The 16,657-nt window shown below is 37.2% G+C and overlaps 1 protein-coding gene across 2 annotated transcripts in view; it reads right to left on the bottom strand.

Annotated features, from left to right (window-relative positions):
* Nucleotides 1-16,657, bottom strand: part of kif15 (kinesin family member 15) — a 33,555-nt gene that overhangs the window by 7,094 nt on the left and 9,804 nt on the right. For both annotated transcript variants that reach the window (XM_051884629.1, XM_051884630.1), the window contains exons 15-31: nt 12,978-13,119; nt 12,731-12,872; nt 12,468-12,650; nt 9,516-9,644; nt 9,328-9,433; nt 8,905-9,070; nt 6,588-6,738; nt 5,750-5,835; nt 4,607-4,685; nt 4,404-4,490; nt 3,663-3,767; nt 3,460-3,582; nt 3,246-3,392; nt 1,698-1,790; nt 1,432-1,596; nt 1,228-1,331; nt 1,085-1,148 (exon numbers count right to left, since the gene is read on the bottom strand). In XM_051884629.1, the coding sequence (XP_051740589.1) occupies nt 1,085-1,148; nt 1,228-1,331; nt 1,432-1,596; nt 1,698-1,790; nt 3,246-3,392; nt 3,460-3,582; nt 3,663-3,767; nt 4,404-4,490; nt 4,607-4,685; nt 5,750-5,835; nt 6,588-6,738; nt 8,905-9,070; nt 9,328-9,433; nt 9,516-9,644; nt 12,468-12,650; nt 12,731-12,872; nt 12,978-13,119 (2,072 nt within the window). The remainder of the gene's footprint in view (nt 1-1,084; nt 1,149-1,227; nt 1,332-1,431; nt 1,597-1,697; nt 1,791-3,245; nt 3,393-3,459; nt 3,583-3,662; nt 3,768-4,403; nt 4,491-4,606; nt 4,686-5,749; nt 5,836-6,587; nt 6,739-8,904; nt 9,071-9,327; nt 9,434-9,515; nt 9,645-12,467; nt 12,651-12,730; nt 12,873-12,977; nt 13,120-16,657) is intronic.

Genomic DNA, 16,657 nt, shown 5'->3' with positions numbered 1-16,657 from the left:
AGTTTATTTACTTATTACAGGTTTGCATAAAGTTTAGTGTTAATTCTCTATGTGATTTTATGTAAAATGAGGAATACAGAATCTTATTTTTGTTCTTACAACATTTTAAGTTTGTATTGCCAAAGAAACTACCGCGTTGAAACACATTATGTCTTATGTTAACGTAAACAGAAAGAAAACGTGTAACAGTATGTTGGATACGTGCAGCTCCTAAAGTGACAGCAGCCTAATAAACCTACTGCTGTCTTTATCCTTAATGTTAATCTAACAACAAAAGACAAAATCACTCACTGCTCTTGACTGGCTGAGCCCTTCTGGAGCAGCTATAAATATTCACTGTGCTATTAAATTAAGATAAAATATAATAGAGCAATAATATGAACAGTGAAAGTAACAGTAGCTCCTACAATACATTTTAACAGGCATAATTAGGCATGAAAATAACTGAAGGAAATGTCTATTTGCTAAACCAACTAATTTAATTCATATTCTTTTGGTTTCTCTGCCCAATATTTTAACAAATTAAAAAATGCAATGAAAATACAGGTATCGGTACTTGGTATTGGCAAGTACTAAAAATGAAGGTATCAGTATCAGATTTGTTCAGGCAAAAGTGGTAACGTGCATCCCTATTACATTTTATAATACTATATTACTATTATTATTATTACTACCAGTAATTTATTTCATTATTTTATCCTCATTTACAAGTAAAAAAGTCACAATTACAGCCTTACTGAACATTTTTGCAAACCATCCCTTTGTGCCAATTTATTTTGCAAATGAGTGTCACATGAGACTGTATTGTTTTTAACGGTGTCTCGCGGTGGTAATAGACATTTTGGTTGACTACCTACCATAACAGTGATACAAGCATGATATGAGTGGAAAAAAAAAAAAAAAAAAAAACAGACTCTGAACCACTGAATTATTCAAAAACAATGTACATGTCAAGTATATTTATATCTTTAAATAAAATTATAGCGTCACATCATTGTCCCAAATTATTGGAAGCAGTCTAGACTCCAGAGGGTTGAGCTAATCTAATTCATATATAGATGTTTTAGATCTTGCCTTGACATACTTTCACTTTCCTCTCTTCTTGTAGTTCTCTAAGCACAGAAATGTGTGTGGCCTCCATCACATCTCTATAAAGACAAAGCAAAGGGATTATTTCATAGAAAGAACACGCATGTATGAACGAGTGTAGGAGTGAATCATTCTTACTCTTGCGCACAGCTGCTCTGCTGTTGCCGATTCTGGGCGGTGTAAAACTTATCCAACAGCGTTTGAATCTCCATTCGCACAATCTCTTTTTCATTGAGCTGGGCCTACAGATGCACAGGCAAACATATTTATTATATAATAATCTGTGAGATTCACCCTGTAACTGAAGTGGGACCTGCTTGTGTTTGTGTGTGTGAGCATCACCTTTAATCTGTCGATCTCTTGGTTCTTGGCTGTGCGCTCTGCGTTGAGTTCCTGCAGCAGAACTTCCATGGTGATCATGGAAGAGCGTCGACTCTCCAGCTCTCTCTCTTGGCACTCCAGCACCTGAGAGAGACTCGAGCCAAAGCCACAGGGGGTTTGGGGTGTCTGAAAAAAACAGACATTGTGACGAAAGAGTTAATTTAAAGATGAAGCCTTTGTCACACAATCAAGTGAAAGCACTCTTTCTCACACACACACACACACACCTGTATTTTTCCTTTGGGTGTGGCAGCATCTGGAGGTTGATTGACAGATTCTCTCACTCTCAGAAGGTTAATCTGATCATTCAGCTGTTTCACCTGTGAACATGTTTGCACCAAAAATCATTCTGATTTTCTCTTTTCATGCATACTGTTGACATTTGTCTGATTTAACTAGCTAGTACTAAGGGTGCTTTCACACTGGCAGTTTGGTTTGAAATGGGGCACGGTTCGCATGAAAAATTGGTAATGTGAAAGCTATTATATATACCCGGGAACGCACCATGGTACCGAACCCAAGACTACCTGTAGGAGGTGGCCTGAGTGGCGTAATTCATATGAATGTGAAAGCAACTGGGACTCTGGAGCGCACTTGTTCTGGAAGTAAAGTAACCTGCGCATGCATTTTAGTGATGACGAAATCATTAGCTCAACAAAACACATGTAAGGGATGATAGTGTTGATGATTTACCTTGGATACGAGTGAGAGTAATCGCAATCGCGCATAGTGAGTCCAATCAAAGCGGCAAATGAATGGCTCACAATCCAGTCTCCTCAAAAGAGTCTGTTTGCAAGCAGCAGAAAGCCGCGACACACATACAGTAAACGAGTGTTGTTCACTCAGCTGTGCATAATAGCACCAAATTATCAAAAACAGAATATATTGACCAGCGTCCTGTTCTCTGTCATGCACTGTGCACATTTGTGATGATGATAGAATCAAGTTAAGTGTGCACCGGAAACAACTGCACTTGAATTCAGACCGTAGCAAACATGCCCAGTGTGAAAGCCCACTAAGCGACATGAATTTGCAGAAAAATACTGAAGAAATATGGGAGTGAGATATTCCCATTTGATATGGGAAGTGTTTTCTCCACCCTTTTAAAAGTTGATAAATACTATTAACCTACCTATACTTGAATATATATTGCATTTTATTATTTGGATTTCACATTGTTTGCCTGCTAGTCTACAACACATCAGAACTATTTTGAAACCAGGGTTGGGTATCGTTTGATTTTTTTATTTATTGACGTAGCGTAAGCTTAGGTGATAGTAGAAAAATAGTAGTTAAACAAATAGGGCTGGGCAACAAACTGAAGCTCCTCTTTTCTTATATCGAAATCCTCTGACATTTCTATTTAAAAATTCTCATTTTAGACTTCTAATTCGTGACCTGTTCTGTTTTGCTCTATCCTCTGCATTTCCGCGTATGTCAATACGCCATGCAACGGGTCAGAGGTTACTCTTTGACCGAAACTAGACTTATGTATAGCCATTACTAGAAGCCAGATATTATAGTTTATAAAAGGTATAAATATGAATATTTTTCGTACAAACATGCATTGCTTCGGTAGATGAGAACAGCAGTTGAGAACCACTAGTTTAGAGATCATTATTCAAAAATATTTGACTGCAGAATACCACAATTGATCAATCAGAATCAAGTATTTGCAGAGAGCCATTGATAATGACCGACAGACAGACTCTACATTAACTCTTACATATTTGATTTAAAAACTGCAGCATGAATTGAGGCAGAAGTGGCAGTACCTGTTCCTCAAGGGTGTTAATTTTGTTCTCTTTCTCTGTGTTCAGGGTCCTAGAATTCTCCAATAAAGCTGCCTGTTCCTCCACCACCTTACTGAGTCTCTCCACCTCATCTGTAGCATAGGACAGGTCTTCCTGCAGCAGCTCCAGCTGTGACATACACTTCAGTTTAGGCTTTTGACAAAAGCTCAAAACATAAACCCAGTAACACACATACCTCTACACGGTCAGAAGCAAGACGCCTCTCTGAAGCTTCTCGTAGCTCCTGTAGTTCATTCTGCATTTGTGTGATGTTCTCCTTCATCTGCTCTTTCTCAGTACAAACCGTGCTGTACTTGGCCTGCAGGTACAACACTCAGGATATCAATATAACCTACCTAAAGCATTATAAGCATGTAGTGTATAGATAGGGCAACTCACAGTGATGTCAGAGATCTCTCCTCGCAACAAACACACAGTCTGATCTTTCTCAGCCACCTCACTCCGAAGATCTCTGGTCTCCTGCATAAACTCCAGTACCACATCCTACACACAAACACACAGTTAAACCCTAGCCATGTCATAGCACTGAGGAAAAATGAAATCCTATTGTTATTCAGTTAATTTTAGTCTTGTTTTCCATTAAAACATAAGTTAAAATAAGAATTACAGATGAAATGTTAACTTGACTCATTTTCACAATAGATCTTGAATACGTATTAAAAAAAATGTAAAGACAGTTACAGTATATTTAGATACTGAGTAACCAATTGATTGCACAAATAATGCTATTTTCAGTATTTAACCTAATGACAGAAATCATAAGATTTTCCAGCCAATTTCATAGTGTAAATCTGAGTATTGTACTGACAATTAAGTGCATTGTCATGTTCCATTAATGTTCATTTCTACATTTACTACATTCCATATTTGCATTGACATTAAACATGTTGTATGTTAACATTAATATTAATTTATAATCATTTACCATATAGTAATAGCATTTCATACATATTATAGCATTTATTAGTTCTTGACACCCAAAGCATAAACTAATGTTATCCAATGTAAACCTGCAATCCTAGCCATACTGTAAACCTTTATCATTTTTATTTATTTTAACAGACATTTATACAGTGAGTGAAAGATTCCTGCTTTTTGATCGGTGTATTGCATTCTTACTTTGTCCTGTTCAATCTTCTGCTTGAGGCTGTTGATAGTCGTGTTGGCTGAACACACAGTCTGCTGTAGGCCACTGATCTCGTCACACTGCACAGACACATCACAACCAAACAGACATGTAGAGGTCATGCCATGCAGCATCAGAACATCATCATGCAAATTACAAATCACAAAAGACTAAAATTGTTAACGGACACACGTACCAGTTGTTGATTTTTGTTGGTCAGGTCAGTGATGTGTTTCTTCAGTGAGGAATTCTCTTCTACAGACTGCACAAGCTCTCTGAAATAAACACTCAACATCAAAACTTCCACAGGTGCGCATAATGCAAATAATATGTGCATTGATTTCTCTCTGTCTCTCACTCTCTACACACACACACACACACACACACACACACGTGTCTCCATAAGTATTTAGATATGATCCACTGACATTTGAGAAGTGCCAGATTGGTAAAAACATATTTCCCATAAGCACATTGAAATACATCTTTGGAAAGCTGCTTTGAAATGACAAAAGATCTATAAGTAAAAATCTACCTGTTGTTTAACCATTTAACCCTCAGGTGCTACTCAAGTAGCAGCATGATTTTTGACTGATTTTTTATTTCAATGAAAAGAATGCAATATATTTTAGTTCGATAATGTTTTTGAATTTAATACATACATTTTTAGGGGATTTTAAATTATATTTATGGAATAGTTATGATACCTGTTAATCACTTTGAGCATAGAAAAATGCTCAAAATAAACTTGTAAATCTTGAATGCTTTGGAGCACAGACTTAAGTTGTCTCTTTTTAAAAGAAGACACTTGGCAGATTTTTGCTGAAGTGAAAAGGGTTAAAAAAGAGAGAAACTAAAAAAAATTATAAAAGTTTAAATTTATTATTATGAACAACGCATAAAAATACTATTTTTTAATTTTATATGAAATATATTTTTTCTAAAACACATTTTACTCTAAAACTATATACATTTAAACAAGTTGTGCTCCAAATATGAGGCTGATAACATCACCAGAGGGTTTAAAAAAAAAAAAAAAAAGTGTGAAATGATTAAAAAGTAACTCTTTAAAATGAACCCAACTTGCGTTGATATTTGGTTTTAATACAAAATACATTAAATAACGTTCTGCTTATTAAGTGTGACTTAAGTGTTTAAATACTTTTGGGTTCACTGTATGCATGCAAGACATGATGGAGGAAAACAACAAAACTATAATTATTTAGAGTTACATCAACAAGTACCTTATATACACTTTCTCTATAATATCTAATACCAATATCAAATACATCAAGTATTAAGGGGTTTTGACAGATGTTTGTGTCTCTCTCTCACTTACTTGGACACACTTTCTTGGTGTGCGGTCAGCTGGGATCTCACAGTTTTGTTCTGCTCTTTCTCCTCCTGAAGAGTATGCAGCAACTCCTACAAACAAAACCATAATATAAAATTAATGCCTTGATAATAGCTACACAATAAAAAAAATAAAAAAATAAATTAACCAATACAGACCAAAAAAAAAAAAAAAAAAAAAACCTCAACCAAGCATGTTTGAACCACTAATAAACCTGTATAATAAACAGGAACAGTATAGGGTTTTTCACACTTGAAATAGTTAACCCTGATTAATCCTGGGTTAGATTGCTTCACGTTTCACACTGGTCACAATTTACTCTGGGTTAAATCCTGGGTATTCATAAGACTTTTCACACTGTTCATAAAGGCTCTAGCGCTGCACATCTTCATAGCACATTCAGCAATATATAATATCAAGTTTTATCATGAGTAGTCTTTTTCAGACTATAAAAGGTAAGAATAAATCTCCAGTTGACACAATTTCTGTTACCATTTGACATTTTTCCCCTCAAATGCACAAACTACTTTTTATACAACAAGCGGTGTTTGTGTGACTGTCCGACATACGTGAGTGAGGCACGCAATTGGGTGTCTGATGCCAAGCCTTAACATGCAAGAGTTAGGAGTGGAAAAGCAGTGCTAATCTTGCTCCAGGACAGGGTTTCATAACCCCAGGTTAAAAGCAGCATTACAAGTGTGAAATGTTCCTCTACATGGGGTTAAAAGCGGTGTTTAGAACGGCAATATCCCGGGGTTAGGCACAGTGTGAAATGCCCTTAAGTGAAAAACAAAACTGCTTGAGTGTGTGAATGAATACTGACATTAATCTTGGTTTGCATTTCTGAACACTCTTGGCTCTTGAGCTCCATCTGCTGTGTGTGCTGATCCAACTCGAACTGAAACTCAGCCTGCAATGTGTCATACGTATCCTGAAGAACACGCTGTTTTTCCAACACCTGCTCCCACTCCAACCTGAGACAGACAGACAGATTAGGATGATGCTCAGTATAACCAGACAGACAATATATACTTGGTATAAATGTTTTCTGAGACAGACAGACAGGTTACAAAATGTTATGGAAAGAAAACCATAATCTGAAAAGTTATAGTAGTTATAAATCCTTATCTACACAGCCTGTTTTTGAATTTAAAAAAAAAAGGGATTTTACACAAAGTAACCTTAATCTTAATATTAATGTAATCTTAATAACAAAGTTATATTTAAAATCAAATAAAAGTAAATCTGCCAGCAATCTTGAATTGTCACCATATCGGTTGAAAATCATCTACAAATGAAACACTTAAGAGGGGCACTGAGCACCACCCCAAAAAAACTTAGTAGAATGCCAAATTAAAGCAAATTGTTTTGACTGTGGCAACAACCCTTTTACTATATAATATCATACTTACTATTTTTTTTCCCCCTCACACAGAATACATGAGACTTTTAACACATGAGAATGTATAGCTGCTTTTGTTTTACAGTCTGTGATCTAATTTAAGAGAGATGGGTTACACCGAGTATCATTCAAAACCTCAGAGACAGACAGGTTACTGAGTACCTTTCTAGTCTTAAGGTGATATACAATTTACACAGAGTTTAATTAAACTCTCAGAAAGATAGTTTCTATAGAGCATGTATTAGTTCTATTTTTACAATACCAGTCAAAAGTTTGAAACCTTTTGATCTAAAAGCTTCAGCTTAAAGGGGACCTATTATGCCCCTTTTTACAAGATGTAAAATAAGTCTCTGATGTCCCCAGAGAGTGTATGTGAAGTTTTAGCTCAAAATACCCCAAAGATAATGTTTATAGCATGTCAAAAAAATGGGGGGTGAACAAAAACACACCATTTTTGTGTCCCTTTAAATGCAAATGAGCAGCTGCCTTTTCAGAAGAGGGCGGAGCTTCAAGAGCTCATGCTCCGGCATACTGGCAACAACAAAACAGGACAATCTCACGCACCGAAAACGTCAGAAACTGTCAATAGTGGTGTTCAGCCTTAAGTCCCCGATATACTTCAAACGAAACTGAAGAACAAACTGATGTGACGTCATTTCGAACAAAATCAGGCCAAAACGAAGTTCTTTTTGGGAGTTCGAAATGGCTTGCCAAAGCAAACTTTCAGGAAAAGTTCGCTCCAGCCGCAAAACACCTTCGTACTACCATTGGTCCGTGACGATAATGTAATAGGAGGTGTGCACTGAGGCTCCGCCTTCTTTCACGTGGAACCCTTCTCTCGGACTCATTTCATTACTTGAGTTCGTTGAGGTAAGAAAACCGCGGGTGAAAACGAACACGCAATGAAGTTGTACTTCTGATGAATGAGGCACTGACACTGCTTTTCATGTTTGATACTGTAAAGCTGATTGCTTTTAAGCAATCTATTGAATAAAGTGCTATATAAATTAATGTGACGTGACTGGAGTGCTAATTTACAGAGCTTGTGCTATAACACACCGATGTTGTTATGATCAGATGCTTTGTGCTTTCTATAAATGCTCTCTATAAAAATGCTTGCTGTTGTCTCTTTTTTGTTGTGTTTATTTTGTTACTGAGAGGAAAGCGCACAGCACATATTTACATATTCATCTAAACGCCGCTCTCAGCAATGTGGGTGGCGTCAGATGTTCGATTATAATATATCGCTGCTCGCGTATTTCGAACTTCGTTTTACCCCTAAACGAAGAACGAAAAAGAACTTTGCTTGAAGTATATCGGGGCCTTTATATGTTCAAACCAGAGTCATTGAAAAAATCCTTGTTTGAGAAGCAGTCCGGTGCAAAATGATTGGCGCAAACATATAAGACTTTACTCAATTTTCTTCAGCTCGTTTGAAGAGACTGCTTTTGATTTATGGGAATTATTAAAAAAATGAGTGAGTGGATTTTTACCATTATAGGCTGGTTGTTCTCACACACTGTGGACACACATCGATGTTCAAACACCTTATAAAAGTGAATTTTACATAAAAGGTCCCCTTTAAAATAAAATTAAACTAACACTGGCTGTTTTGAAGAAACTTTTGGATAGTTTTGATTTGGTTAATTCACTGCATAATTCCTCTATTTCAATTATATATACTAATGCGTCCAAACTTTTGGCTGGTAGTGTATGTGATGTGCGAGTATGTTTGTACTTGACGGTGTCCAACTGCAGCTGTGTGCTGATCAGGCTCTTGGACAGCTGTGTCGTCTCGCTCTCGTGTTCTGCTTTCTGCTGCTGCAGTTCTGTCCGTGTGCTCTCCAGCTCTTTATCAGAGGACTGCAAGACAACACGCAGATCTCGCACCTCCACCTGCAGCACTGCAGAGAGATCACAGCAATCACAGACTGATTCTTTTGTACACTTGGTTCATTTTAGGAGCCTAAAAGAGGTTAAGTTTTGTATGAACTCACAGAATCCGTCATATTGGCTACTAAATCAACTTAAGACTCACTCACTGAACTGCAAGTTCCACGCCAATGCATAATTATTTCATCAAGGTGGGTCCCAGGGTAAAAAAAAAAATTTGGGAACCCATGTGACAAGGAGCTGAGCATCTGAACAACTCAGGACTCACCATCCATCTCTCTCTTCTTATCTTCCAGCTGTTGTTCCAGTGTCTGGATTTTCTCCTGCAGATGATCCTGTTTTTCCAGCAGGGAGTGCCGCTCCGCACTGAACATCTACAGTTAGAGAGCATCATTCAACCCATCATACACACAGGAATCAGAACACCAGAAAAACTGAACACTATTACAAACACACCTCCTCTGTGCGACTGGACTTCTCAGTGCCTATGGTAACCTGTTCTTCCAGCTTGCTGATTTGCTGAAGCAGTTTCCTGTTCTTTGCTTCCTCCTCATCTAACAGGCCCTGAACACGAAGAGTCTGTTCCTAAAACCAAACCAAAAAGAAAGTTTAAACAGATTGCTACAATCTACAAATTGGACATCAGAAGATATTCATTTTAGTTATCAAATCAAGTGATCAATTTTCTGCAATATTATGAAAACGTTTTTCTAGAGAACATGCACTGACGATTTCTAGGGCGGTCACAATTCTTCAGTTAAATTTAAGTACTCGATTTAAAAAAACAAATAAAAAAATCCTCGATTGCAATTTACCCATGTTGAATAACTGGCAAAATACCAGAAGTGGCGCATTCCACTAATGAGAATCCATGAACCGCATTATTAGACCGTTTCTAAGGCTGCTTGATGTATTAAAACCATTTAAAATCATACAATAGCATAGTGCTATTGTGAATTCAAAAAGGCTGCAAGTAAATAAATATATGCCCTGTGTGTTTAATATATGTGCTTTTAATTATTTACATGTATGCAGGTTACGTGCATCTCAGAGCGGCTCCGTTCACAGTAACACTACTCCACATGAACTGTTATCATTTACATGTGTGGAGTGCATATCAAAGTCCATATGCTGTGAGTTTGGGTTGTTTATAATGTTCATCTGGGAACGCAATGTGCACCATTTCATCAAATTTGTAAGGTAAATCATTTATAAAGCGTGATTTCAAAATAAAAATTTAAACCCTTGCTCTGAGTTCATGTTTTGATGTCCACATATTCTTGTTCAAGAAATTACAGTGGCTGTAGCATTTCTATTGTAAAGAAATGGCCAAATATTAAAGATTAAGGTAACATTTGAATTAAATGTTGTTTGGCCAATATTAAACAAGGGGTTTAATCGACTGTGAAGTGTAACAACAATCACCAGGCCGTTGGCGCCCTCTGCAGGCATTTACTAACTATAATATGTAATGTACATAAGTTGACTTTTTATATTATGTATATTATATTATGTATTTTAACAGTGTTCTAAAAAAAAAAAAAAAAAAAAAAAAAAAAAAATGATTACTTGATTTTGATACTTTATTTGAACCAAACATTGACTCCTTGTATATGTATATTAAATCATTTTAAAGGCTATTGTTACTATTACTATTATAAACTACGCTTCTGACCAAGGCTGTATCTCAGTACTAGTTTTACTTGATCTTAGCACTTGTATTCAGGGACAGGCACTGAGATGGTTTATAGCGTACCTATCAGACGGTCACTATTTTGTCTTTTTAAATGGGGAAAAATCTAAGATAACATCAGTATATTATGGGGTGCCGCAAGGATCTACGTTAGACCCTCTGTTGTTTCCAATATACATACTTACACTTGGTAATATAAGAAAACATGGAATTAGTTTCCACTGTTATGCAGATGATACTCAGTTATATATTTCAACATGACCAGATGAAATCTCCAAATTATCTAAGAAGGCAGAGTGTCTTAAAGATATAAAACATTGGATTACCTGTAATTTTCTTCTGTTAAATTCAGATATGACTGAGGTATTACTTATTGGACCAAAAACCTGTACACAGAATCTCTTAGAAGGATGTACTGTTACTTCATCCTCTACAGCAGTGGTTTTCAACCTGTGGGCTGCGGCCCACTAGGGGTCCTCTGTGATCCTCCAGGGGGGCCACGAAATAACTTTAAAATTAATTTAAATATATTCATATGATTCATTAATTTAATTATTAATACGTTGCATTAAAAAAGAAAAAATAATTTAAAAAATACATTTAAAACAAGGCACCACCTCTCTCGTAGGTATTCTGTGATTGTTTCGGATCAGCCCAGGCCATTTCTCATCGTGCTGCTGTGAAATACAGACTGAACGGTGACTTAAAACGCAAACTCTCTCAGTTGGAAAAAGAAAACCAGTGTCGCTAAAAAGGTTTTGATGGATGACGATTGTAATTAAGGTAAAGAAGATTACAGGAGTCGTACATTAGGCATGCGCGAGTCTGTTATTATGCGCAAACAAACCACACATTTGCTCTCTCGACTCACTGATCATCATATTTCTGCATGAACACAGTTAAAAATATTCGCATAGTTGTCAAAATTAATGTACTGTGAGTGTTTTATAACTGATGCTCGCCAAACAAGCGTGTTTTGGAGAAGTTTGAGAGGATCAGTGGTGTTATGTATGTATAATTTTGAATGGATCCGCATATTTAAATTCAGTCCTTTGGTATCTCCCTGTGGTCTTGAGATACCAAATTCGTAATTCTCTTGAGATACCTCTCCCTTGGTATGGCAGGTTGACTTGTGCTTATGTGAATAAGTTACTGTATTACTGAGCAGAGTAAATACTTTTAAGTTGCAAAGAATGTCTGCAAAGTATGTTTTCACAAAAGAACACTGAAGGTTTCTATCTTGAGTTTCTTCTTTAAAGAAATAATAAAATGGGGTTGAAAAGTAATAACACTACAATACAAAATTTTTTCGTCAATTAAAAAAAAAAAAAAAGGGGGGGGGGATGCATGCAGTATTGATTCAGTGAGGAGGAGGGCCTTGGCGTAAAAAAGGCTGGGAACCACTGCTCTACAGTTAAAGACCTGGGTGTTATATGAATTGAATATTGTTTGCTTAGGTCTTTTTGTATTACCACAAAAATATGATTACTCAATTAATCGTCAAAATAATGATTACATGATTACCAAAATAATCATTTAGTGACAGCCCTAACAATTTCCATACAGTAAGACAAGGGATCTTTTTGAAAATGCAAAAAAAAAAAAAAAAAAAAAAAAAAAGTAATTTGATGTACAGTAATTTGATGGTGTGCTGCTTTGAAACTTTGCAAAACAGCTCTTAAAACAGAAGAAAAAGTATGGTTCTTTCTGAGCACCTGCATTTGCTTGAGCTCCTCAGTGAGCGCTTCACAGGCCAGCTCATTCATCTCCGGGGGTGGTGGTTCACTCTGGATATCATCAACATCGAGGTCCTCGGCATGTCCATTCAGATGGTCTGGGCTACACAGCGGCACCAGTCGATTTCGCAGGTTATATCCTTTTGTGGGCGTAGTCAAGATCTGAGGAGCAGCAGCAGTCATTCAATAAGACATTTACATTTGAAATCATTTTAAAACAGACCAACTTAAAGTCACTCTACCTTAATGGTCTCAGCATGAATCTTGTTAAGCTGACACACTTCCTGTTTGCTGTGGGCTTTAGTGGCATCTAGGATCTTCTCAAGATGTTTGTTGGACTTCTCCAGATAGCGTTTCTCAGATTCCAGCTCAGCTACCTGTTTTCTGAAGAGTATAATGTTCACATGCTGGTCAGGATGATCAAATTTATAGCCACCAAGGACTCCGAATGCATTTGGGAAGAGATACATGAATGTGACATGAACATACTTGTTGACCTCCTTAAATTCCTCAAAGGCTTGAATTGTTGCTGTGAGCTCTGACTGTTTCTGCAGCAGCTGAACCTTCATTCTCTCCATGGAAACTGATGACAATGTCTCCAAGGTGACAGGGGTGGAGTAGATGGGAGGAGCTAATAATAAAGGTAGTAACAGTAATCTAAGTGATCTGCTTTTACTGTAAAGCTTTTAAATTTATTGAAATATTTAATTGCAATTAATCTCTTTTTGTAGTTAAAGGTACACTATGTAACTTTTTTTGTTCAAATTGTACAAAATTTCCATAATGAGCGAGTACTTCATGAATTCATCTCGTCTTATCCTGAATCACTACAGTATGAACACCTATAATAAATGTTTATATTCGGACTAACACTATTTCAGACTGTGCGGAACGAGAACTGCTGCGGAGCAGCAAAGTTCCGGCGTGATTCGTCATAGACACAAACAGAGAGAAGTAGCTCCAGCTACAATGTTCTTCTTCAAGAAGCATGCAGTTTTATTTATTAACTGCTATCGCACCAAAAGGTACATAGTGTACTAGGGGTGTTGAAAGTAATCGTTTGTACGATGCATCGCGATGCGGACGATTCTGCATCAATGCAGTAATAGACCATAATCGATTATAGCCTACTGACATTCCTCTGATGTCATTTATCGCATATGCGCTTCTCGCGCTAGCGTAAAAATGGCGGAGGGAGGCGAAACACAAAAGTAATAAAAAAAAAATGCACCCACTATTTTAACATTTACAGCGTGCGAGCGTGTGTGTGTGTGTGTGTGGGAGAGAGAGAGCACGCGTGTGCGTGCGAAACCAATCCTACTTGTAACGACTAAAGAACAATATAGAAGTTAATATTGCTGGTTACTGCATTTTTTTATATTCAGTAATATTCTTCAAAATTAGGTACTAGTAACATTACTGGCATAATCCGGCCATATTTCATGTCATCTGTGATAGAAATATTTTATGTCAACATGAAATGTACAGAAAATGCAGACTAAGAATGCTCAGGTCAAAGACCAGTCTTATGATTAGCTTAGATCATTACAAACCAATCACCAGAACAAATCACAGTGAAGTAGACATTGATTTTTACTCAACTGTAAGACTTAAATGTGTATGTATCTTTCTATTCATGGAGACTCACTCAGTTGTTGTGACAAGTGACCTCCCGGCCGTAAATAAAACTTCATTTCTGCAAAGAGCAACTGCGCAGCTGAGGAATAGAAGTACTAAAGATTCTACGCTCAAAAGACCACAGCAGAGACAGTGATAGTGTTGGAAGACTATAGAGTCGCCCTCGGGGTGAGGCTGTAATACTCGGAGTTAGTATTAATGATCCTGTGTCGGACCAGCGTACACCTGAGAAGGACGGTGAGAGTGTATAGATGCTAAAGACCCGTGTGCTCATGTGTGATTGAGGTAGTGATAGTAGCTTCTTGACGGGACGCAGTCACCTTACTTTGGGATGGGATTTACTTCAAAGTATTGGAAATGTATTAGAAGTATTCGAGAAGGGAATTACCTCGAGATACTGTAGTATTATATTTTATTATATTCGGGACAGGAATTACCTCGAAGGTACTTTTGTACTGTATTGGTACTGTAGTATTGTATTATATTCGGGATGGGAAATACCTCGAAGGTACTGAAGTACTGTATTGGTACTGTAGTATTGTATTATACTATATATTGACAACTGGAGGTTGTTTGAATTGTCAGTGGTGAAGTCAGATTAATATTGGGAATTTCCACGACACATCATAGCGACCAAAGCATCTCAGCTGGAAAAAACACTGCACCTCCACTGCGCTCAAGCGCCACCAGCTGGCCGTTGTCAGAGAAAAACCAGGCATTTTTTTCGCTGGCTAAAAACGCTTTGGCGGACATGCTTTAATTAAATATTTATTGTTAGGCATTTATGTAATTTACGTAGTTGTAATTCATAGGCAGGGATTATGTTAATTGTGAATGCGCGTGTGTACGCGAGCCCTATTTACAAACTATTGGAATTCGTCACACACATTTAACTATCAAATCTGATGTTTACAAAACGTTTGTGAATCCGGAGAAGAGTTTTCAGGAAGGTCTGTTTTACGCACAAATTACGAAAGTTTCATGCATAAGGCCCAATGTGTGTATTGAACGCGACTCACTCCTGAAACAGCGATGACTGACAGCGTGGTAACCATAGCAAAGTTCTGGCATCTCGCGTGTTTGGTCTCCGCTATTCTGAAGTACAGTGTACAGTGACAAAACACTGTTTAAGCATGTTTTCTTTATGCCTAAAGGCTGCTTCACACACACACACAAAAAAGCTCCTGCAGTGTTGCCATGTCCACTTATTTTATGCGTTTTTTGGCTTGTTGTTCAAGCTTGGCTCAAACAGCGGTCGAGTTTAGGGAGTTAAAGTGAGCAGGTGCAGGTCATGATTTTTTTTTTTTAGCATAAAGCATTTCAATATTTATTTCGATTGTTATGGGCTTGTTCTTGTTCGCTGATTCGCTTGCAAGATGTGGCAACACGAACAAGTCAAGGCTCCTACTATTTTCCCTGCGATTTCTTGCACCACACATAAAGAAGAGAGAAACGTCTCTGATGTATGTTAATATAGGTATTTTAACATGCACCAGAGGTGAATCCCTCATCTGTCATCTCTCTCCCTCAACGTACGTCATTCACAACTAGTTGTTCAGTTCCGTATACACTAGTGGTTCAACGAATCACAAAACTCACGGTTTGGATCATATCACGGTTATTAAGTCACGGATCAGATCATTTTTCGGATCAGCCGAAAAAAAAAAAAAAAAAAAGGATTACTTAGCCCACTTTAACTACTCCGATACCAGCAGAAACTACTAGCCTAACTAATATATTATTAAATGCAAGTAAACAGACTGTAAAAAGAACAAATACTGTACACCAATTACAAGCATAGATAAATACAACATAAAGTTACAAATAAAGTATAAGGTCTAACTGTAGTATTAATTTTCGTGTACCGAAATGTAATAATTAAATGTAAAATGACACTGTTCACTGTATAAATTTAATATAGATTAATCTTTGTTAAAGCTGTGTTTTGTTGTTTGATTTACATGACAGACAACAGCAGGTATTTATAGGTTGCTGTCACTTTAAGAGTAAGACCCCATGCACTCACATCCGATATATACACATCTGAATTCTCACCTCGTTCACTTAAGACATAACCGAATGTGTTTACGAGAATACTTGCAGAGAGGGGTATTTTGACTGACATAATGCGTGTATGTGTCCATCGAAGTGCATTGAGGACGCGAAAGAGAAATCAATTTGGAGTCCGCGACCTATCCGAAATGCGCCTCTCTCTCTGTGTGCGCGAGCCTTGTATGTATGTGCGTCTGTGCGCACCGATAACAGCGTGCCGTGCAATACCGAATTAAATCCTCTTTTGCCTCTTCTAGCGCTGGAATGTATTTATATCTATTTAATGTGTAAACTAGCAAGACAAATAACATGCAAATGATAACCTTTCACTCTATTGCAGTTAAAATTGCAATTGATCCGCGAATCACATGCGTGCCGAACCGTGGGGCTTGGTCCGTACAGATCACGGATCAACAATGATCCATTTAACCACTAGCATACACTGTGTAGAATTTTTGTAAATGTGGTTGTCACTACTT

This window comes from Ctenopharyngodon idella, chromosome 24 (assembly GCF_019924925.1).
Source record: "Ctenopharyngodon idella isolate HZGC_01 chromosome 24, HZGC01, whole genome shotgun sequence".
Lineage (NCBI taxonomy): Eukaryota > Metazoa > Chordata > Actinopteri > Cypriniformes > Xenocyprididae > Ctenopharyngodon > Ctenopharyngodon idella.
This window is presented reverse-complemented; position numbering and strand designations above follow the sequence as displayed.